Raw genomic sequence first — 25,763 nt, 5'->3', positions numbered from 1 at the left:
TGGAGGCGCTACCAGGAGACAGGCCAGTACATCAGGAGACGTGAAGGAGGCCGTAGGAGGGCAACTACCCAGCAGAAGGACCGCTACCTCCGCCTTTGTGCAAGGAGGAGCAAATACGTTTGCTTTGCATGACTTTTGTTGTTGTTGCAGTTTAACTAAGTTCCTGCATTTCTACACATTTTGTCATGGATTAGGGAGTAATTTTAAAAATGGATTTAATGCAATTCTACACATTCTGCCATGACTTAGGGCATGTTAATATGATATCTGAGTGAGCGTGACAAACAAAATCAATGGGGGCCCCTTGGAGGTTAGAGCCCCTGGGCATGTGCCTTGACTGCCCGGTCGGTAATTCGGCCATGATTACAAGTTTAGATAGCTGGCTAGACTAATTTAACAATCTAAAAAATCTTAACTGACATGGGCTAATTGAGTGACTGTCAGTGACTGACAAATAGCAAACTGCTGATGCACAACCATGTTTCTAAATTGCACCTTGTGTATTCTACTATTCTAACTTTTGGGGGGGGGGTCCTCATATGTAGCTACGGCCCTGATAAAAGTTACCGCCAAAATAAAGCAAGCACCGACATAGTGTCTGGATCTCTATTGGAGGGATGTGACACCATTCTTTCACGAGAAATTCCATCATTTGGTGGTTTGTTGATGGTGGTGAAAAAACGCTGTCTCAGGCACCGCCCCATAGGTGTTAAACTAGGTTGAGATCTGGTGACGGAGACACACAGGCAGCTCATTTCTGACCTTTTTTCCCACATCAGATCTTTTTCACGTCAAATCTTTTTCAGAGCTGATCTGATTGGTCAAAAGACCATTAGTGATAAAAAGATCAGAATTGGACTGCCTGTGTAAACACACGCACACACACACACACCAGTTAGCCTGGCGGGTAGGCGCATTGGGCCAGTAACCCAAAGGTTGCTGGATCGAATCCCAGAGCTGACAAGGTAAAAATCTTTTGTTCTGCCCCTGAGCAAGGCAGTTAACCCCAAGTTAAGTCCCCGGGCGCCGATGAGGTGGATGCCGATGAAGTCAGGGGGGTTTGGTTAAATGTGGAAGACACATTCAGTGGTGCCCCCCTTTACCTTACCCTTTAAACCCCCTATGCTCCTACCCTTTAAACCCCCTATGCTCCTACCCTTTAAACCCCCTATGCTCCTACCCTTTAAACCCCCTATGCTCCTACCCTTTAAACCCCCTATGCTCCTACCCTTTAAACCCCCTATGCTCCTTTGAGACCGCTGAGATCTCTTCTTCTAGCTGTGTGGAAGCACCTGCTTTCAATATACTTTGTGTTCACTCAAGTGTTTCCTTTATTTTGGCAGTTGCGTTTATGAGGCTATAGTATAGGCTAAGAAGTTTTACATTTATTTCTACTTCTCATAAAATAATATAGAATTAATTTCAAGTTTTATTACTCTCACATGGATTTCAGTTTGTATTGACTGCTATGAGTGTTAACCACAAATTTGAAGAAAAGAAGTCTCCAACGATCTTAACTCAAAGTGACTCATTAATCAAAGGACAGAAGTACGGGTGACCTCTTTTACCGATCCGTTCTTGACTTAGGTACTGTCAGTTGGTTTTGGCTATGGGTGTTCCTTCCTTGTTTCAGTCAGGGGAACGTTAAGGAGGCTGACAGCGAATTCGGTGCATCGCTGTGTCCTTCTTCCGTGAAGCCGTGGTAGGGACAGGGTCAGTAGTGCCTCTTTGTAACTGGAGTATCCTCTGGGCACTTTTATCTTATGACTCTCAATGCAGGTGGCTGTCAGATGAGAACAAATTCTTATTTTCAATTACGGCCTAGGAACAGTGGGTTAACTGCCTTGTTCAGGGGCAGAACGACAGATTTTTACCTTGTCAGCTCGGGGATTCAATCTTGCAACCTTTTGGTTACTAGTCCGACACGCTAACAACTAGGTTACCTGCCGCACCATGAACACTTTTATTTTAACTTAATATAATACATAAATGTAAAATATACCCTGACTGCTTACTCTGAACGCTAGAGAAGTGACACAATTTCAGGCACCGCATTGATTATATGCAACGCAGGACAAGCTAGTTAACTAGTAATATCATCAACCATGTGTAGTTAACTAGTGATTATGTTAAGATTGTTTTTTTTATAAGATACGTTTAATGCTAGCTAGCAACTTACCTTGGCTCCTTGCTGCCTGCAATTGCGCAACAGGTGGTCAGCCTGCCACGCAGTCTCCTGGTGGATTGCAATATAATCGGCGTCCAATAATGCAGATTACCGATTGTTATGAAAATTTGAAATCGGCCCTAATTAAATCGGCCATTCCGATTAATCGGTCGACCTCTAATGGTTATATTAGGTAAGAACAATGGTGCAGCACTGATAAAAATGATATTATTTTATAACGAATGCGCTTTCTCCCGCGTTGGATAGCGGTCGCTGTTCGCGATTCTGAAACACATCAGTACGCTATTGAATCGGTGCCTTTTCCTAGACCATGTTGCAATGTGCATAATAGCGAAGTTAACCCGCATATTGGTGTTGAGAACAATGCGGCGGAGGCAGCAGCAGAATGAAGAGAGGAGAAAACAGCCCCTTGCCTTAATTGTCTAAGAAAAGTGAGGCGAGAGGAAACCCCAACTTAATTAGGTCTATAATCAACAGCCTAACTCTTAAATGTGCCTTTCTTTATAAATCATCAATGTAAATCTACAGAACTTAGACAGATCCTGCTTCTGTTGCCTGTTTGAGTGTTTGTTTAATAGCCTACTGATTCCGTGAGCACCAAGCCTCACGCAACCACAGCACAACATGTCGGATAAACAATTTCACAAATTCAGCTGTTTTTAATCTTTGCTATACTGTAATAAAGGCTTTAATCTTTTGTTTGTTAGCACAGCCGCTCTGGTATTATTTGTAATTTATTAGTGTTATTTACCCTGTTCCAAATTGTCATGTCATATATATATATATATATATATATATAATAAAAACCCTCCTTTTTCTTGATTTCCTTCATATTGTTATTATGATCATCATTATAATAATAAGAAATGTCATTATCATTAGTAGGCTTAGTATAGCAGCCTTGTATAACCACCATTGAGCTGTAGGTCTGAGAGAACATCCTGTTTAGTCTTAATACTGTAACTTACTTAGGCCTACAGTATATTTCAATAGTTATATAGGCTACTGTATCAATCGTTCATGTCATCATCACACACCGTAGGAGACATTCAGGCATTGAAATGCAATCCAGCATTTTTGTTTAAAAAATTAATTAACTAAGCGAACCTTGAATAATTAGCGTAAATAATAGGCTAAACAAACCGCTCCATTTCGGATGTTTCATTCACAAATATATAAGGCTTTACAAAAAAAACATTACAACAGACTTTCTGGTAAGCTTATGATTTATTTTGTTTACATTGTTCCAAACGGTCAGAAAAATGATATTGAAACCAAACAGCACTTGTTTGGCACACACAATATGCACGCAGGGCTTGCTCCTTACCTTATTTGTCTTGATCTCCATTATTTTCCCTTTACCTCCTGAGAAGCCAGTAAACATTCCCCCATTTCAAGTTCATTTGTCACGTCTGCTGCATCCATTTTGCTGTCATGTGTTCAGAGTTTGTTTGTTTGTTTGTTTTGGGGCGGCAGGTAGCCTAGTGGTAAGGAGCAAGCATTGGGCCAGTAACCGAAAGGTTGCTGGATCGAATCCCCGAGCTGACAAGGTAAAAATCTGTCGTTCTGCCCCTGAACAAGGCAGTTAACCCACTAGTCCCCGGTAGGACGTCATTGTAAATAAGAATTTGTTCGTAACTGACTTGCCTAGTTAAATAAAAAAATATAAACATTGTTATAACCAATTTATTGATGTGATTATGCTATAGGTCAGGCCCTATTGGTCACGTGCATGTGATGCATACATGTGTCACGTAAAGAGCAATGGTTGAGGGAATAGGGAATGTTTTTCCTAAACAAATGAGGGATTTCGGTAACAGAACTTTTCAGTCAGAAATGGCTGTAATTATCTTCCAGCAACACGGACAGCGCTATAAACACTGATGTTCTGTGGTGGTCACTGCAGCAGGGAGGAGAGAGAGACAACGGGTGATAATCACACAGTCTGAGCCCGGCGCGGCACAATCAAATCAATTGCGGTCGGACTACCTCTAGTCATTTTGTGTCTTAATTATTTAATCGAACAGTGTGCTTAAAGCATCAGACAACCTCAGTGCATATAGTGCATAACTGCCTTAACAAGGCAGTTAACCCACTGTTCTTAGGCCGTCATTGTAAATGAGAATTTGTTCTTAACTGACTTGCCCAGTTAAATAAAATAAAAAGTTGATTTGATTAAAACACATAGGATGTGTCTATATATATTTTTTTAAATACACATTTTAAAATTGTGACCAATCGATTGGTTGAAAGAACAGACGACTGTTGGTCAAACAATTATTTTTTTTGTCGGGAACACGCCCTACAATACTGTCATCCCTACAGACAGGCGGATGGGGGCAGAGTAGTTAGTTTACCTGTTTGCTGCTGACAGAAACAATATAATCTCCAGTGTCAGTGTATCAGTGTGTTGCAGTGTTGGAGGGCTTTGTGTGGAATGTGCTGAGCCCCCAGGAGTGAATGAACAGGTGTTGCTGGCTGGCTCTCTTCCCTCCTCGTTCCTGTCCTCTCTGGCCCCTCTCCTTTATTGGCACGGGGGTCTGCCCGCGGCACCATTGTTTGGCAGTTGCCTTGGAGATGTCTCTTTTGTTTTGCAAATTGCAGCGTGTCAAGGCAAGCAGAAAATGATCACTCAGTCAGAAGTGTGTGTCCCCCTCCCTCCCAGTAGAATATATAGCCTATGGTCTGTCTTCATTTCAAACTCCATAGATCTCTGTGCTGATAAATCTGAGCTTGTGTAGTTACCGTATCAACAGCTAGCAGGCCCAGAGTTGTTTTGCCCAGTTAAGCTGACGGCTATCAAGGTGTACAAAACAAAGCAAATTTGAAAGGTTAACATGGTCAGCAAACATTATACTGTTTGTTCGTCTCCTCCATCTTGAGCTAATGTGATCTGACCTTACCCACTGCCTTAGCTACACATGTTTACATACAGTACTTTACCTTACCTAACTCCTCAGCTTTGACCTTACCTTACTTAACTCCTCATGTCGTAGTCCACTCAGCCCGGCTCCCCAAGACGAGCTCTGAGACACCGGGAGACACAGAGAGATGGATGTGAGACTGAGACGGGACACTGGGCAGGCGACAAAGGCCTCCGGCAGAGTTCCAGGATGTCTTCGGTCTACCACCTCAGCTCTGACAGTGTCTTTGCTGGATAGAGAGGGGAAACATACCAACAGCCCCATGCCTAGCTGTGTCTGAGGCTCACAGACCTCAAATACCTCCTATACCTGTGCCCCAAGAGAGGGAAAACATACCAGCGCCATGTCTGGCTGGCTGTGTGTCTGAGGCTCACATACCTAAGCCCCTAAAGAGGAGAAATAACATTGAACGAACCAACACCATGTCTAGCTGTGTCTGGTTCACGCATACTGTACCTTATAGGCCTCCTATACCTGAGCCCCTACTTAGAGACAGCAGGGAGCCCGACATGGAAGAGACACAGCGGGATCTAGACGACCACAATAATACATTTTACAAGGTCAACATATCAGACGTCGCTAAGTTTGATGCTAGTTTGATGCCCCCCCCCGAGAGCTTCTAAGGAGCAATGGAGGGGTGAAGGAGAGCTGGGGGAGTACAGAATGAGGAATAGAAGGTGGGGAGAGGGAGAGAGAGAGAGTAAAAAAAGGTGTTCAGAGAAACAAAGGCAGCCATTGTTTGGAGAGATGCTTCCTGGATGTGTTTCTGAGCTGGGGCCCAGCCAGGCTGAAGCTTACCTGTGTTACCTACCCGTGTTACCTGTGCTCTGCAAAAGGATCCAAACAGAGCTGTCAGGCTTTGTATAAATACTATTATCTCCCAACATCAGATAACTGGTCTGTACTTAGCAGCCTCTGTCTCAGTCAGTCATGTTAAAGGGAACAGTATGAGGAGGATTGTTGGCACGGGGAGTAGACTTCCTCTCTAGCCTCTCCTTTCCTCTCCCTCTCCTAGCTGGGCGTTGGGCAGCCAGCCAGCAGAGACCTCAGCTCACACCCAGGATTTCTGGACCTGGGTCCGGACCTGGGTCCGGACATGCCATGGCCTGACTTTATCACTGTTCCAGGTCGCCTCATTCAGGGTCAGTAAGACCGGACAATCACACTTGAACATTTGCAGTGTATGAATGTGCATTCGGGCTCAGCACAGTAATTGAGGCGTACTTTATTTATAGATCCACTACTTACCGCTGGTTATGTCTTGAAGTCTGTTCCTCTCTGTCTGAGGTCTGAGTATTTTGGGCTACTGTATCATTGGTAAGTGTCATTTCAGGTTTATAGCCTCCCATGAAATTGAAACATATTTGAGTCCATCTGAAGGTAACACCCCTTGGTGTTGTATTACTGTAATTGTAGTCTATATAAATAAATGTAGGAAGCAAGTTATGATAAAGGAAGCGACTCAAATAAATTATTATTTTGCGAAGGGTATGAATATAGCCAGCCAGCCACAGTTTTTACAAACCAACCGAGGACATGCCTTTTTAACTGGGAACAAATTGGAGGCAATTTGGTGCCAGTTTCCCCAGTCTCAAGCACTTCATCGAGTTCATTTGGTCCACGGCCGCAGTAGGGATCACTAACTTGTTACTCAGAGAGAGATGGACTTTTCTCTGCAGGGGTTTTATGGGGCTGTGTTGTACCCACTCAACCACAACATCCCTTCTAGTGGTGCCAGAACCCTGGCCTGCCTGGAAGGCCGCGTGAACACTCTTCATAATAAGGCGCCACTCGATTTATTGGAGCTCGTTTTTAGTGTACATATTTCAACCCTCAAACTGTATAGAAGCACTGCCTATGATCATTGTGTTTTTTTTTTTTTTTACTGTTCATTTTACGACGGCTCAGTGCTCTCGCACACACTCCACATGCTAATTGTATTGTGAGAAGCTTGAAGTAGGTAACTTGGAACAATAGGTGTTTGTTTGTCAAGACCCAGAACAGTGGACTGCTGTAGAAAGTTCTGGATAAATAAATTAGAATTTAAGCTATAACTTTTGACCACGTCACTGAAAAGTCAAATGCACCTGGGTTCCCCGATCGCAGTAGTGTTTGCTCTCTTCAGTCAGTCTGATTTGCTGTAGAGCCATCTGTAGATGACTTTCGTTTTTTCGGTACATTTTGATGCTGTCACCTGCGGTATACCTGATTTTGATCTGTGGTTTACCTGAATGTTAACTCCTCTGTTCCCTTTACAGCGACGAGCTTCGTCAAGAGGCTCGCCAGTTGAAGAAGGACCTACTGGCCATCAAAAAGAGGAGAGAAGACATCGCCAATCCTCCAAAGAAGGAGGAAGAAGGCGAGGGTATGTCACTACATCAATTACTGTTTTAAATACCTTGTAGGTACCACTTTATAAATGGTTTGTTAAATGGTTTATGAAAGGATTTTATACAAACTTTATAGACTGTTAAAAAAAACGACTTACTTACTCACCCTTTATACTCTTTATATGTGAAGTGTTACCCAAAGTAATTGTCTCTCTGTGATCTAACAGAGGATATCAACAATCTCCATGAGGTACAGTATTTCTTCTCTGGGCCACATTCTCCTCTAATGGCTATGTATGTAGCCAGACAGTCCTCTTGTCTCTGACAATTAAGGCGGACATCAACGTCTAGTTTATTCTACCCAAGGCTCTGCTTTTTTTGTGCGAAAAATTGCGTAAATTGCTTGAGCAACAAATTACTGAGTTGCCTACCCCGTTGGTTGAAAACCAAAGCCCTTGCCGTAGGTTGGTCTTCAGCTTTGCTTAAAGTGACAAGGCAACTAAGTGGTTGTTTTTTTCCTTCGTTACCACACAGTCCTGCAGCCTCCCATAATACCGCCGGTCTCCCGAGTGTTTGTCGGTACACCCGCCGATAAAGAAACATATATTTTTGGACAATCATGAAAACCACGTTGGCTCAGATTTAAGTACGACTGAGAAGCTGAAAACGTTGTTTTGCAACAAAACCAATGGTCCATGTGGTCTTGTGGTGGCATAAATGCCAAATGAACAGGGGGGTCACCGCAAGGCGCTTTTAAGTTCATGAGATGTTGAGATGCTCTCATCATCTCCTAGACACTGTTTGTCTTTTTTTCCCAACACTGCCTCTTACTCAGTGCTTACCACATGGTGGATACTAGACTCAGAACCCACTATTAGGTCTCAACTGAGACTGGATCCCAGCTAGAAACGTTTCTGTGTAGGCCTACTTGGCAGGTCACAGGGAGACACAAAAGCTTCAGTTCAGGTAAGTCACAACAGGTAGGTCAGTGTAGATGTGGTTATCCAGCCGGATGCTGTAACCGGGGTTAACCAGGAGGCATTTATGTGTGTCTCTGGCTGGGCAGCAGCCTCTTTGAACGTTCCTCTCATTACATAAATGTGTTGGACGTGAGGCTTCATTCAGTAGGATGGAATGTGTAGAAGAGAAGTCACGGGCCAGTGGACTCTGCAGGGGGCCAGATGTCTGCTTAAACACTGAATCCTGTGACTCAGCTGAGGGAGAGGAATGCACTGTTGCGTGGTGTGGTGGGTTAGATACTGAAGGAGGTGGTTTTTATCTCATTCTCATCATTCTGGATGGATGGTGACTTTGGGTTTAAAGCGGTAAAACAGCTACTGCTTCACATTTTGGCTGCACCCTACAGAGGTTGAAACCTAAATGAATTTCCAATAGTTTAGTTCTGAACCGAACCATATATATCCTGTTTCGACCAGCAAAATAGAGTTCTGAACCGGTTCGAAACCCCCCCCCCCCCCCCCCATAGCTTGCTTGCTATGGAGCAGGCAGGTTATAGCTCAGTGAGTTGTTTACATAATGGAAAGACAAGTGTAGGACGTGATATACAACTTACATTTTGCAGGTGTTGAGAGGGTGGAGGAGGAGGCTTGGCTTGAAGTGCTGGGAATCTTGTTATGCCATGCATTATCTGAATTAGGGCCACAGAGCTATACCTACGGAGGAGCGGCTTCTATGGAACTTTGAATGTCTTTGAACTTGAGAGTCGTTGGACCAGAGCTAGCTAGCAAGCTAGCTAACAAGCTTGTGTGTGCACAGCAGCACCAGAATCAATAACACGTGAAATGTGATAGCTATAGTATCCCTAACTAGCATTGAAAAAGTTAACCCTTTCTTCTCTAATTTAAAAATCTCTCCCTATATTCTGAATCAAACTTGTAACATTAGTAGGCTACAGCTGTGCTTCAGAGGGGGAGGGGCAGGTAGCCTACACACACACACGCACACACACACGCACACACACAGGCAAAGATGTTCAGCTGGCAGGCAGATACTGGATGAAGTTTCTGATTGACAGAGGCAGGACTTTGCATAGGTGCTTTGTTGCATTTTTTTGTTGTTGTGGAACTGGAAAAAATACCCGGAGCATAAAATAATGTCATTAACCGGATCCCATGCTTTCAAAAATAACGTTTATTTTCTGGAACGGTATAGATCACTTTCGTTCCCTGTTCTGGTTCTGTTCCTTGAAAAGTTATTATTTTCAGTTTTCTTTTTAACCGGTTCCGACCCCTGGCCCTATATGGTTTACTGACCTCTTTTGAACACCAGAGCCCTATTTGGTCTGATCAAAACTAGTGCACTATATATAGGGCGTAGGTTGCCATTTCGGATACAGATTTTGTTTTCACTTTAACTTTGCTGTTACTAAAAAAACTAAATCACTGTGACCCAGTAAAGGTCAGTAAGTCTTGTTTTATTAATAAATTCTACTCTCTCTAAAGCTGCCTGGTCAGGCAGGTTTCTGCCCTACTTTCTCTAAGGATTAGTGCTCAGGAAAACCTTTTGACCTTCAAACAGCTTTGAATAGGGAGGCTGTTGTACGTCACTGTCCTCACATTGAATGCCTCGATGGGGCCAAAAATCTGACCCCCCACAGCCTGACCTCTGAGCAGCGGTCTATTCCAAAGAAGCTCAGATGCAGCTGTGGTAGGTTTGACTGTAGTCTCTAGGGAAAGGGAATTTAGTGGGTAAACTTGCTGACTTTGTGGTTCTGTATCATCATTACCTCACCGGTCTGCTATTAAGACAAAGAGACATCACTTCCAAAACATACGTACATGGACGTGCACTTCAATACACTCAACATTCCTCACATTCATGTGGCAAATAAAATGGGTATTGTTCTTTTACGCTTTCAATAGAGAGAGGACATTTGGACAGGACCATTAGACCCATAGACGTTTTGAATTTCTGTTAGCAGAAGACTGGTGTTTGCAAAGCCGTTTGCCCTCCAAAATGTTTTCTAAGCACTTTTGATTAATTAAAGTGTGACCGAACGGTTTGCGAAAGAAAAAAAATGTCAAATCTAGATTGTTTTCTTAGCTTGCCAAACACACTATTGATAAATACACACAAGAAGACTGAAGTGCTCTAGATTCCTCTTTGTCCAATTTTTTATGAGAATGAAATTGCAGAGGATGGAATTCTGATCCTGCTTGTGCACATGTTGTGCTTGGACGGAGTCCTCCCCATCTGTGTCCCAAATGGCACCCTATACAGTGCACTACTTTTACCAGAGCCCATAGGGCTCTGGCCAAAAGTAGTGCACTATGTAGGGAATAGGGTGCCATTGGGACGCACACTCCCCTGCTACTTGGCCAAGACAGGTCATGGACCGTTTGGAGGAGGCATGTTCACCATGTACTCAGCAATCTCCAACGAAATACCAGGAAAAAACAAGAAAGGGGAGCTCCATCATATCTATCTGGGACGGTTAGGGTAATGTTAGTAGCAGACGAGAGCCTGAAGTTTAATCACTGAGTTTGTAATTGTCAGAATATAATAAAAATGTAAATTTTTCTGATCTGAAATGCCTTGCCTATTTCTAGCTGTAAGATTCCCATTTTAATCGGTTTTAACTTATCGCTGTCATTTATAATGGAAAATATTGTATATTAAATTAATGTTTACACAAAGTATTTGAAATTAGCTAAAAACCTATTGCCATGTATGGCATTGTCCTAAATTAGTTATTGTCCTAAATGAGTTATTGTCCTAAATTAGGTATTTTTCTAAGTATGAGTGGAAGCTATTTTGACAGGCTACTGATCTGATCCCAGGCACTAATCCTGCAAACAATAATGAGTCGTTAGGACATCAAGAAATTGTCAACAAAAGTTATCGGGACGTTGTGTCATGGTTCCCTGGAGGTTTTGTCTAGTTCCCGGTTGGTCCCGGGGATGTCCCAGAGTATGTTCTTGGGACGTTGTGTCATGGTCCGCTGAAGATTTTGCATAGTTCCCAGTTGGTCCCGGGAACTAACACTCCAGAGGTGCTTTTAACATAGTGTTTTCAACTTACATATATGACTCTCTTTGACATTCATGATTACATTGTATATGTTTATTCATACAGTAATTATTATTTAACATTCCCTCACATGGGATTTAAACTCACGTCTTGGTTCACGGGATTCTGATCTTCCTGCTATGCCACCACGTCTGTATCAATGACTGATTTCACCTGTAGGGCTTTTCCTACACTTTGTACTTCAAAGTAAATCTCAGCTCTGTTAAAAATGCACTGAAGAAAAATTATTATATTTATCATAGTGATTCAGGAGAAACATTAAAACTGAATAATATTTCCCCCACCAACATTAGACAACTATACAGAAAACCCTCAAATTGCTGAAATAAGTAAATTAAATCAATGAGAGAATAGTTGTAAATAACTGATAACAAGAGTGCCATCTGCACTGCTATTGTAATTAAGTGCTGTGATGGATTATAATTAATGAATGTGTAGGGGACTGCTGAATTATTGTAATTTTTTTGAATCTATATATTTTATTTATTTTTAACCCATTTCTCTCCCCAATTTTGTGGTATCCAATTGGTAGTTGCAGTCCTGTCCCATCACTGCGACTCCCGTACGGACTCGGGAAAGGCAAATGTCGAGAGCCGTGCGTCCTCCCAAACACAACCCAGCCAAGCCACACTGCTTCTTGACACAACGCCCGCTTAACCCGGAAGCCAGCCGCACCAATGTGTTGGAGGAAACACTGTACACTTGGCGACCGTGTCAGCTTGCATTGCGCCCGGCCCGCCACAGGAGTCCATGTGCGCGATGGGACAGGAACATCCCTGCCGGCCAAACCCTCCCCTAACCCGGACGACGCTGGGCCAATTGTGCGCCGCCCCATGGTTCTCCCGGTCGCGGCCGGCTGCGACAGCCTGGACCCAAACCAGGATCTCTAGTGGCACAGCTAGCACTGCGATGCAGTGCCTTAGACCACTGCGCCACTCGGGAGGCTGGGAAATTATACCGACTTTGTGGCACAACAGAAAGATCAGCATACCCCAAATCAAGAAGCAAATCCAAGTTGGGGTCATATTGAAAAGACCGTACTAAGTGTTTATGTCAAATGTAATCATATTGTCATTGATTAAATATCTTTAAATATCGTTTTAGCTGAACAGCATATCACTTACCTTAAAAACCCCATACCATTTCATTACTTTACTTATATTGGTTTGGGACACCTGGAATCATCATGTGACAAAAACCTCCAGGGACAATGACACAACGTACCAAGAATGTCCTAAAAGCATCCTTGGGCACGTCCACGAGACAAACAGGGAAGTAGACAAAACCATCAGGGGACCATGACACAAATTCCCAAGAACGTTCGCGGGACCTTCAGGGGACCATGACACAAATTCCCAAGAATGTTCGCGGGACCTTCAGGGGACCATGACGCAACGTCCTAAAAACGTCCCACGGACAAACCGGGAATTATGAAAAGGTTCCCCAGAAAATGTTCCCTAAGGACTAGTAAAAGGAAAGTCTTGAGAACGTCCTAAAAAGTTCCTGACATGGTCCTCAGTGATGTCCTGGTTACTTACAGGGAACTAGACAAAGGTCCACCAGAGAACGTTCCCCATGGGACCATCATGCAATGTTCTCAGAACGTCAGTGGGATAACGTCGCACCGAAACCCTTAAGGGACCTAATGGGAACGTCGCCGGATGTCCTCAGGACGTCCCTTGTTTGCTGGGAACTGATTTCATAATTTGGTTTCTTGCAGCAGGCCTTGAATCTGGTCCCCCTGGACTTCCTATGTCCACACAGGCTATACACATCTTTGTGCTCAGTGCCAGAAGCAAACATATTCCTCCTCCATGCGCTAACAACAGCAGCATCCACTACCCACTAACTTGGCATGCGGCAGCTTAATCAGGGGAAAAAGCCAATTGTCACCTCAGAACTCACCCAGTAGAGCGCTAAAAGAGACATTTGAGTTACCTTTTGAGTTATTATTTTCGACAGACATCGCTTCCATTTTCAAGACATAAATTATAGCATGTTCTTCTAGTCTGGTTTTCTCTTTCTTGGCATAAGTGTTGGTTCTGAGAGCCAAAAATAAGAAAGACAGGCTGAAAACACTGTCCATTTTATACCCACCCTCAATGATGTGGCAACATTCTTTCTACCACTCCAAGTTATTTATACAGGTTATGCCTGTGTGCACAGCGTGTTTTATTTCAATGGCGCCTTGTCAGTCAAATTGTTGATGTGGAAGAAACAAAGACTGATCTTTGAAACGTCAATTGACTTATGATTATATGTTGCAGTTAGGTTTATTTTTTTTCTCCAAAATATCAGTTCACGTTTCTGACAAAGGCAGTTCAGTTCGACATTTTATGAATCGTGTGGCTTCATTCGAGAATTTTTAATATTTAGGAATGGGATTCAATTTGGCTGTTGAGTCAAGGATTGTGTTGTAATTTCTTTTGGCCTTTTGAAGAATACATTCAAATGGAGATTTACACATTTATTTGGCAACGTTATTAAGCCAAATTATGTCAGAGGACATAGCTAATCGTTGAGCAAAAAGAAACTGACAGAAACCTTAATTTCCAAATTTCTGTTTGGAAGGAAATTAAGGTTCAACGACGATATAGTGGTGGTGTTGGGTTTCCCAGTTGTGACTTCTTTGGGAGGCAATATGTAGGAAACTCAGATCCACATCACTCAGTTCACAGCTGGAATCTGCATTATTTTATTGTTGTGACGGCAATGACTATGATGGATAGAAAGCGGGAGGAGTAGGCGGCCTCACAACACACATTTTCTGAACTATTTCTGATGAGTGTGCTGATCGATGAGAAACAGGGTTTCTTTTGACACGGCTTTGACTGCTCCAGGTCTTTGAAAGCGATTCGTCTTGAACAAGCGTTGATTGGTTAAAGAGGAAAAGAGAAATGGAGGGAGCTTCCGCCCCTAAAGAAGAGGAGTCTGTCATTCACAACAACCCCCCCCCCCCCCCCCCCCCCACGTTAACACATCAGGCCTGTGATTTGTAGCTCTCTCTGGCCCAGGTGATAGCTAGGGGGAAGAATGTAGTTAGAATGGCCATCAAACTCAAAGATAGTAGTTAGTGACAACAGCTGGAGAGGGCGACGTGTGTTCCTTGTGTTAGTGCCCAAGGGAATCATCATTCAGCATCCTGCAAGTCCCGGGCTGCTGTGAGGGGGCAGAGCGCAAGGGGTGAACGGGAAAGATGGAAAGGGATCACTTCTTGCTATCGTAAATCAAAGGGAAAGATTTGCACCTCGAGCAGCAGAGCAGACTTCCATGTTGACTCTGGGGAAGAGGCCTGGACTGTGGAGAGTGAGAGAGTGTGGCCCCAGTCTTTGCTAGGGGATTCCGATGATTGCTACAAATTTGGAGTATTTGTGGCCTAAATACCTTGTGAAATGAGTAATTGCATGGTTTTCTGGACTTATAATGATAGCCATCCAACCCCAAATACCCTGTGGGGCTTAAGCTTTTTGTTACTCTATTAGGTTCCTTATAAAGTGAACTGACAGCATTAAAAAAAGCCTTTTCACTCTAAACAGACAACATTATTACAGAATAATACTAAAGGCTAGTAGAGAACTATAGGTACCAGTGGACAGGATTCAGCCGCCACAGGGATGTCCGGCAAGAACAAGTCAGAAGTCTTCAGAACAGGTTTATTGCAGATATTGGTTTACCACACCAGGTTGAGTACTGACTTCTCACAGAGTAGTGAGAGTGTATAAAAGTGGTTCTACGCAGGAATCGAAAGAAATGACAAATACAGGGCATCTCCGGAATAGCAGTATAGGCAAGATATAATGTAGGTGACCTTGGGCGAATCGATGTAGTCGGAGATGAATTCCACAAAGCCTGTCCTCTGCTCAACTCCTTTGGTGGAGTTCATCAAACTTCCTTCACCATGGAGTTGAGTTTGGTCAGCTAGACATAATGCACATGCACATACTGCATAATGTTGTATGAGTGCTAGGGAATAGCTTATACCAGGTAGGATACAGTGATAACTTAAATCCTGTGCATTGCTATAAACACTATAATGACCAGAAAGTAATACCACAATTATAGGACTAGACACAATTCAGCATACAGGCCGAATGAATGTACACAACAGAGAATGACTGCTGATAAGCAACAATATAATGAGAAAGAAAGTAGCTGGACTAGCAACTGAAATGTGATTGCAATTTTAACTAGGATCTGCGCATGCGCACAAGACCACGACCAAGATGGAATAGTAACTGGCCACAAGGAAAGCTACAGGCTAAAAAGGGCTACATGTCCATAAACATGACTATGAGCATATACAGACCAGAGGAGGCTGGTAGGAGGAGCTATAGGAGGAAGGGCTCAGTGTAATCAATGGAACGTAGTCAAATGTGTTTGATGGGTTTGGTACCATTCCATTGATTCCATTCCAGCCATTACAATGAGCCCATCCTCCTATAGCTCCTCCCACCAGCCTCTACTAATACAGGCAATATGAACAGAATAATATGTGTGAGCTACACCAGACCTAACGAGCTAGCATTACTAACTAACATCTTGGCTGAACTGACTAGCAGTAGCATGACTCACATTAAAATGTATGACTCGTTACAAACATGGTAAATATCTGAACTGCCTTAGCAACACCCAACTAAATATGCAATGACATGTCAAATCAAATCAAATTTTATTAGTCACATGCGCCGAATACAACAGGTGTGGACCTTACAGTGAAATGTTATACGGATAAGAATAAGAAGTAAAGAGTTAAAAAAGAGAGACTATATACAGGGGGGGTACCAGTACAGGGTCAATGTGCAGGGGCACCGGTTAGTTGAGGTAATATGTACATGTGGGTAGAGTTATTAAAGTGACTATGCATAGATGATAACAACAGAGAGTAGCAGCAGTGTAAAAGAGGGGGAGGGGGAGCAATGCAAATAGTCTGGGTAGCCATTTGATTAGGTGTTCAGGAGTCTTATAGGGGTAGAAGCTGTTTAGAAGCCTCTTGGACCTAGACTTGGCACTCCGGTAACACTTGCCGTGCGGTAGAAGAGAGAGCAGTCTATGACTAGGGTGGCTGGAGTCTTTGACAATTTTTTGAGTCTTCTTCTGATGTTTCAGTGTTATTTGCCTCGAAGCGAGCATAGAAGTAGTTTAGCTCGTCTGGTAGGCTCGTGTCAATGGGCAGATCTCTGCTGTGCTTCCCTTTTGTAGTCTGTAATGGTTTGCAAGCCCTGCCACATCCGGCGAACATCAGAGCCGGTGTAGTACGATTCGATCTTAGTCCTGTATTGACGGTTTGCCTGTTTGATGGTTCGTCAGAGGGCATAGCGGGATTTCTTATAATCTTCCGAGTTAGAGTCCCGCTCCTTGAAAGCGGCAGCTCTAGCCTTTTAGCTCAGTGCGGATATTGCCTGTAATCCATGGCTTCTGGTTGGGATACGTGCGTACGGTCACTGTGGGGACGACGTCATCAATGCACTTATTGATGAAGCCAATGACTGATGTGGTGTACTCCTCAATGCTATCGGCGGAATCCCGGAACGTATTCCAGTCTGTGCTAGCAAAACAGTCCTGTAGCTTAGCATCTGCTTCCTCTGACCACTTTTGTATTGATCTAGTCACTGGTGCTTCCTGCTTTAATTTTTTAGCTTGTAAGCAGGAATCAGGAGGATAGAATTATGGTCAGATTTGCCAAATGGAGGGCGAGGGAGAGCTTTGTATGCGTCTGTGTGTGTGGAGAGTAAAGGTGCTCCGGAGTTTATTATTATTTTTACATTTTCTCCTTTGGTTGCACTTTTAACATGCTGATAGAAATTTGGTAAAACGGATTTAAGTTTCCCTGCATTAAAGTCCCCGGCTACTAGGAGCGCCGCCTCTGGGTGAGTTTTCTTGTTTGCTTATGGCGAAATACAGCTCATTCAATGCTGTCTTAGTGCCAGCCTCTGACTGTGGTGGTATGTAAACAGCTTATCATGAGATGCACTACCTCAGGCGAGCGATAGCTCGAGACTTCCTTTGATATCGTGCACCAGCTGTTATTTACAAAAATACATAGTCAGCCGCCCCTTGTCTTACCAGACGCCGCTATTCTATCCTGCCGATACAGCGTATAACCTCTTTGGGCTAGGGGGAAGTATTTTGACGTCCGGATGAAAAGCGTGCCCAAAGTAAACTGCCTGTTACTCAGGCCCAGAAGCTAGTATATGCATATAATTGGTAGATTTGGATAGAAAACACTCTAAAGTTTCTAAAACTGTTAAAATAATGTCTGTCAGTATAACAGAACTGATATGGCCAGCGAAACCCAGAGGACAAACCATCCCCCCCAAGTTTCACTTGTTTGGAGAAGTTTATTGGTAACGTTTGGGATTCATTTTGTATGCATTTTGAAGGAGGGAAACCGGTGGATTATTGAATGAAGCGTGCCAGCTAAACTGAGTTTTTGGGGACATAATGAAGGACTTTATCGAACAAAATAACCATTTGTGATGTAGCTGGGACCGTTTGGAGTGCCAACAGAAGAAGATCTTCAAAGGTAAGGCATTTATTAAATCGCTATTTCTGACTTTTGTGGCGCACCTGCCTGGTTGGGGGGTTTAAAATCATGCTTTTGTATGCGGGGCGCTGTCCTCAGATAATCGCATGGTGTGCTTTCGTCGTAAAGCCTTTTTGAAATCGGACACAGGCTGGATTTACAAGAAGTTAAGCTTTATTTTGATGTATGACATGTAATTTCATGAACGTTAAATATTTATATTTCTGTAATTTGAATTTCGCGCTCTGCAATTTCACAGGATGTTGTCGAGGTGGGTCGCTAGTGGAACACCTGCGCCAGAAAAGATAACCAGCCAGCTGTATGTTGATAGTGTCGTCGTTCAGCCACGACTCCATGAAGCTTAAGATATTACAGTTTTGAATGTCCCGTTGGTAATTTAACCTCTCTGGGGTAGGTGGGACGCAATCGTCCCACCTGGCCAATAGCCAGGGAAAATACAGAGCGCCATATTCAAATAAAATGATATAAAAATCTAACTTTCATTAAGTCACACATGTAAGATACCAAATTAAAGCTACACTCGTTGTGAATCCAGCCAACATGTCAGATTTCAAAAAGGCTTTTCGGCGAAAGCATAAGATGCTATTATCTGATGATAGCACAACAGTAAACAAAGAGAGTAGCATATTTCAACACTGCAGGCACGACACAAAACGCAGAAATAAAAACATAATTCATGCCTTACCTTTGACGAAATTCTTTTGTTGGCACTCCAATATGTCCCATAAACATCACAAATGGTCCTTTTGTTCGATTAATTCCGTCGATATATATCCAAAATGTCAATTTATTTGGCGCGTTTCATCCAGAAAAACACAGCTTCCAACTTGCGCAACGTCACTACAAAATATATCAAAAGTTACATGTAAACTTTACCAAAACATTTCAAACTACTTTTGTAATACAACGTTAGGTATTTTTAAACGTTAATAATCGATCAATTTGAAGACGGGATGATCTGTGTTCAATACAAAAAGAAAACAAACTGACACAACTTTTTTGGTAATGTGCCTCTCTCAAACAATTTACTTCAAGTGACCCTCCTTTACGATGGCTGTACTTCTTCATTACACAAAGGAATAACCTCAACCAATTTCCAAAGACTGGTGACATCCAGTGGAAGCGATAGGAACTGCAAACAAGTCCCTTAGAAATCTGGTGTCCCAATGAAAACTCATTGAAAAGACAGTGACCTCAAAAAAAAAAAAGAATTCTGAATGGTTTGTCCTCGGAGTTTTGCCTGCTACATAAGTTCTGTTATGCTCACAGACATGATTCAAACAGTTTTAGAAACTTCAGAGTGTTTTCTTTCCAAATCTACTAATAATATGCATATCTTATATTCTGGGGATGAGTAGAAGGAAGTTGAAATTGGGCACGCTATTTATCCAAAAGTGAAAATGCTACCCCGAAGAAGTTAATCTTGCGTGTAGGTCATCGTTTTTATTTTCCAAAGTTTGCGCATTTACTAGCAGAATGGAAGGAAGTGGGGGTTTATTCGATTACCTACGAATTCTCAGAAGGCAGCCTGCCCTCTGGCCCTTTTTTCTCTGCCTCCTCATCACGCGAATCACGGGGATCTGGGCATGTTCCTGAGAAAGCAGTGTATTGTTCGCGTCGTGGTCGTCAGCCTCGTTAAAGGAAAAAAAGGATTCTGCCAGTCCGTGGTGAGTAATCGCAGTCCTGATGTCCAGCAGTTATTTTCAGACGGTAGCGGCAACATTATGTACAAATAAAATAAATTTAAAAACAAGTTACAAACAATGCAAATAAACGGCGGGGGGGGGGGGCTTGCCTGTTTTGCATGTTATTTCGACATTAATACGTTTCACATATCAGTTTGCAAACAATGTAAAAAAATATATATATGTCATTGAGTTAATAAAGCCACATACAAACATGGTCTCTTTTTTTGCTTTCTTGATTAAGGCAGCTACAAAATGCAGGTGTTTCAGCCTAGCTCAGTGCTTTATGTGGTGGTGGGGCAAGCCAGCAGGAAATACGGAGCATTGCGCCGTGATTGGCTCAGTATTCTGTCACTCATGGGGACACTACTTCACCGTCAAGTCTAAGGGTAGAGCTCTAAAATTCTAGCCCCTTGGGTGCTGCCATAGAGTTACATTAGAAGTGCCCATCCAAGAAGGCTGAAGGTCATTGGCGACAGATAAAATGGCGTCATATCACGTTATTTGTACAGTAGCTTTGACTGATCATGTCAACATCATACTTTCAAAATCTTAGTTAGCAGTCATCATGAATCAAGTCTACTGGCAAATCCTTTTTAATCCTTGTCATATGAAGAGAAATAATGAAGAGAAATGATATATAAAACGTATCGGTGCTCATCAGCTATTGGACATAAACATTACACAACAAGTTGGAAATCGCAAATTCAACAATGAGTGGTTTGGAAGGAATCAGTGACAGTGGCTGTGTGGTCCCAAATCTGGGATTAAGGGGCTCTTTTCCTAATTTAAAATTATAAACGTTTAACATTGGCCTTGCGGTCAATGAAGCATGATTTGTGCAAACAAACAACTGTTAGCTCGGATCTGCGAAGTCTTGAACTCAATGAAGTCAAGTTAACTGGGAATTCCGGAAAAAACAAGCTCCAACAGGGAAATACGTTTCGAACAGTCATCCAACTCGGAATTGTAGATCGAGAACTCTGAGTCTTCTTCTGAAAATCACTGACGAGAACCTGAAAATCACTGACGTCATGATTCGACCTTGTTTTTGTCAGAGTTCCCAGTTGTCTTGAAAGCACCATAAATCCAGAGAATGCCAGACTTTTATTACACAATTTGCCCACGAAGGACTGACGTGCCACCTTCCTGTTCAAGTGAGCACAGCACAACAAGGTCCAAAAATGTCTTGTATGCTGAGGCATAAATGATGTAATATGCCAGGGAGGTATGTATATTGTAGCTAAGAAAGTAAATTAAGTGTATGTTGTGTAGTTAGATGTTAGTAGCCCATGTACCTCACCCACTTAATTTCGCCTACTGTTCTGACTTGGTTGTGCACATGTAGCCTATAACCTGTTTTAGAGAAATTCTGAATTCTGTTGCTGTACATTTCAAAAGTGCTAAATACATAGTTATATTGACTATGTCCGTCCTAGCTCGCTCATTAATGTCTTATTCGACTGTTTGTCTTAGCCACTGTTTGTCACCGTTATATAGCGCAATTAATTTATTGTTTAGTGTTGTGTAGTGGCTTTGCTGGCATGCATCCCACATGTTGTTTGTTTTGCCCCACCAAGATTTACATGCTAAAATCCCACTGGCCATACACACTAGAGGTCGACCGATTATGATATTTCAACGCCGATACCGATTATTGGAGGACCAAAAAAAGCCGATACCGATTAAACGGCCGATTTAAAAAATATATATCTTTTTTATCTTTTTTTAATTTTAAAAAATACTTACATTTTTTTTATATTTTTTTATTTGTAATAATGACAATTACAACAATACTGAATGAACACTTATTTGAACTTAATATAATACATCAATAAAATCAATTTAGCCTCAAATAAATAATGAAACATGTTCAATTTGGTTTAAATAATGCAAAAACAAAGTGTTGGAGAAGAAAGTGCAATATGTCCCATGTAAGAAAGCTAACGTTTAAGTTCCTTGCTCAGAACATGAGAACATATGAAAGCTGGTGGTTCCTTTTAACATGAGTCTTCGATATTCCCAGGTAAGAAGTTTTAGGTTGTAGTTATTATCGGAATTATAGGACTATTTATCTCTATACGATTGGTATTTCATATACCTTTGACTATTGGATGTTCTTATATGCACTTTAGTATTGCCAGTGTAACAGTATAGCTTCCATCCCTCTCCTCGCCGCTACCTGGGCTCGAACCAGGAACACATCGACAACAAGCATTGCGAAGAGCTGCTGGCAAAACGCACGAACGTGATGTTTGAATGAATGCTTACGAGCCTGCTAGTGCCTACCATCGCTCAGTCAGACTGCTCTATCAAATCATAGACTTAATTCTAACATAATAACACACAGAAATATGAGCCTTAGGTCATTAATATGGTCGAATCCGGAAACTATCATTTCGAAAACAAAACGTTTATTCTTTCAGTGAAATACGGAACCGTTCCGTATTTTATCAAACGGATGGCATCCCTAAGTAAATATTGCTGTTACATTGCACAACCTTCAATGTTATGTCATAATTACGTAAAATTCTGGCAAATTAGTTCGCAATGAGCCAGGCGGCCCAAACTGTTGCATATACCCTGACTCTGCGTGCAATGAACGCAAGAGAAGTGACACAATTTCACCTGGTTAATATTGCCTGCTAACCTGGATTTCTTTTAGCTAAATATGCAAGTTTAAAAATATATACTTCTGTGTATTGATTTTAAGAAAGGCATTGATGTTTATGGTTAGGTACACGTTGGAGCAACGACAGTCCTTTTTCGCGAATGCGCACTGCATCGATTATATGCAACGCAGGACACGCTGGATAAACTAGTAATATCATCAACCATGTGTAGTTATAACTAGTGATTATGATTGATAGATTTTTTTTATAAGATAAGTTTAATGCTAGCTAGCAACTTACCTTGGCTTCTTACTGCATTCGCGTAACAGGCGGGCTCCTCGTGAGGCAGGTGGTTAGAGCGTTGGGCTTGTTAACCGTAAGGTTGCAAGATTGAATCCCTGAGCTGACAAGGTAAAAATATGTCGTTCTGCCCCTGAACAAGGCAGTTAACCCACCGTTCCTAGGCCGTCATTGAAAATAAGAATGTGTTCTTAACTGACTTGCCTAGTTAAAAAAAGGTGTAAAAAAAATCGGCATCCAAAATTACCGATTTCCGATTGTTATGAAAACTTGAAATCGGCCCTAATTAATCGCCCATTCCGATTAATCGGTCGACCTCTAATACACACCAAGTAGTGAAAGGTGAAGTACAGTTACAGTATCATGATTTCAAGATGAGCTAGTTTTTTTAAAATTGCTCTGAAGAATAGGCCTCATACTTGTGTAATATGTGCTGAATACCATTTCTCCCCTCTGGATGATCAAGTCGCAAACATACCAGCCTCTCTCAGACAATGGCCCAGTGTTCCAGCCAGCAGCGTTCGTACAGTACTATGGCAGCTCTTAATAGATGACAGGCCCAGACGCAGGAGGTATGTCCGTGACGCGTTACGTTGTTTGTTTTGTCCCCTCTGTGTGTCCCGTCTTGTCGGGGCCTGGGGACATTACCCGCGAGTCAGAGTTACCATAACTCCAGAAGCCAGGTGACTGAGGCTGCCTGCCTGCCATCTCAGTCTGTGACATCAGAGGGCTGTTGTGGAAATAAGTGTGCAGATGAACTAGGTAGGGATGTTTTTATTTGCTCACCCATCTACACACAATACCCCATCATGACAAGGTGAAAACCTGTTTTTAGACATTTTTGCAAATTTCTTGAAAATGAAATGAAATGGAAATATCTCATTATTCACACCCCTGAGTCAATACTTTGTGGAAGCACCTTTGGCAGAGCCCTGCTTATGCTTGCCTTGCACTTCACCTCCCCAGTCAGTCACATAAGTCAGCAAAGCTTTCAAATTATTTCATGTCGGGAACGGTTCATTTCCACAAATATGTCAAAGCAAAGACATGAACCATTGGAAGAACAAATTAATGATATGTACCCATTTGATTATTGAAGAATTTAACTTATAGTACCCAATTGTCATACTTATTTAATGACACCAATATAAAAAATGACTCAGAAAAGGGAAAGTGACCCAGTAAAATACTACTTGAGTAAAAGTCTACAAGTATTTGGTTTTAAATATACTTAAGTATCAAAAGGAAAATGTAATCGCTAAAATGTACTGAAGTATCAAAAGTAAAAGTATAAATCATTTCAAATTCCTTATATTCCGCAAACCAGCCGGCACAATTGTCTTTTTTATTTGATTTACAATGAAGCATTTGTGTTTAGTGAGTCTGCCAGATCAGATGCAGGAGTGATGACCAGGGATGTGCTATTGAGAAGTAGTGCTTGAATTGTGTGTCAGGGAAAATGTATGGCGAAAAAGTAGATCATTTTCTTTAGGAATGTAGTGAAATAAAAGTAAAAGTTGTCAAATATATAAATAGTAAAGTACAGATACCCCCAAAAACTACTTAAGTAGTACACCACTGCTAAAGATAGTACTTAAGTACTTTACATCACTGCTAATAAATTCCTCATGAGCTTAGTTTAACTGTCGTACCCCATCAGAACCCCACATGTTTTTGTTTTATTCCAATGTTTGTCAATAAAGTAAATGTAAGCATACTATATAGCCTTAAAACATTGTTAAAAATATCATTTTGATATCATGGATGATCAGTCCTTGCATCCATAGCTTTGTATATGAATTTGAGAGTGGTTACATTTCTTCAGTCCCATCCCTCAGCTTATTGTTTCAACTGCAGATTGCCCACTTTAGCTTATAGAATTGCTTGGAGATTCTCCTTCACTCCCAAGGCCTGCATGTGGATTTTGACCTAGTATGGAAACAGTGTTGGAACGCTTTGATCCATGATCTACAGTCAGGTCCAAAATTATTGGCACCCTTGATAAAGATGAGCAAAAAAAATTGTATAAAATAAATAATACAAATACTAAGCTATATTGTATGCTTCAAAAAAATTGAAAATTATAATATTTTATTTTGTATGCCAGCAGCATACCACCCTGCATACCACTGCTGGCTAGCTTCTGAAGCTAAGCAGGGTTGGTCCTGGTCAGTCCCTGGATGGGAGACTAGATGCTGCTGGAAGTGGTGTTGGGAGGGCCAGTAGGAGGCACTCTTTCCTCTGGTCTAAAAATATCCCAAAGCCCCAGGGCAGTGATTGGGGACACTGCCCTGTGTAGGGTGCCGTCTTTCGGATGGGACGTTAAACGGGGTGTCCTGACTCTCTGAGGTCATTAAAGATCCCATGGCACTTATCGTAAGAGTAGGGGTGTTAACCCCGGTGTCCTGGCTAAATTCCCAATCTGGCCCTCAAACCATCACGGTCACCTAATAATCCCCAGTTTACAATTGGCTCTTTCATCCCCCTCCTCTGTAACTATTCCCCAGGTCGTTGCTGCAAATGAGAATGTGTTCTCAGTCAACTTACCTGGTAAAATAAAGGATAAATAAAATACTAATACAATTGCTCAGAGAAATAGATTTATTTTTAATAGGGGGGGTTATTGACACCCCTGTTTTCAATACCTAACCTTGCGACGATAACGGCACTGAGCCTTTTTAAAATGTTTCATGAGATTGGAGAACACATTGGGAGGGATCTTAGACCATTCCTCCATACATAATCTTTCCATATCCTTTGTCTGCGCTTATGGACTGCCCTCTTCAATTCCAACCACAGGTTTTCAATAGTGTTCAAGTCCGCAGACTGAGATTATCGCGACTCAGGAGATGACCCATATGTAGACATGGGAGGCGGATAGTACAGTTCTCAGATGATTTATTAGAAACACAGGGCAGGCAGAGGTTCGTGATCAGGTCAGAGTCAGGCAGGTACAGGATGGCAGGCAGGGTCAGGGCAGGTAGAAAGGTCAGAACCAGGAAAAACTAGGACATAACTAGGGAAACAGGAAGGCGGGAAAGAACGCTGGTAAGACCTGACAAGATAAGGCGAACTGGCAACAGACAAACAGAGAACACAGGTATAAAAACACAGGGGATAATGGGGAAGA

The 25,763-nt window shown here is 42.2% G+C and overlaps 1 protein-coding gene across 2 annotated transcripts in view; it reads left to right on the top strand.

The window, feature by feature from the left end:
- Positions 1-25,763, top strand: part of cwc27 (CWC27 spliceosome associated cyclophilin) — a 56,079-nt gene that overhangs the window by 12,049 nt on the left and 18,267 nt on the right. For both annotated transcript variants that reach the window (XM_038971120.1, XM_038971122.1), the window contains exon 11: positions 7,371-7,477. In XM_038971120.1, the coding sequence (XP_038827048.1) occupies positions 7,371-7,477 (107 nt within the window). The remainder of the gene's footprint in view (positions 1-7,370; positions 7,478-25,763) is intronic.

Source organism: Salvelinus namaycush, chromosome 31 (assembly GCF_016432855.1).
Source record: "Salvelinus namaycush isolate Seneca chromosome 31, SaNama_1.0, whole genome shotgun sequence".
NCBI lineage: Eukaryota > Metazoa > Chordata > Actinopteri > Salmoniformes > Salmonidae > Salvelinus > Salvelinus namaycush.
Note: the sequence above shows the minus strand (reverse complement) of the source record. Positions and strands in the feature narration are given on the sequence as shown.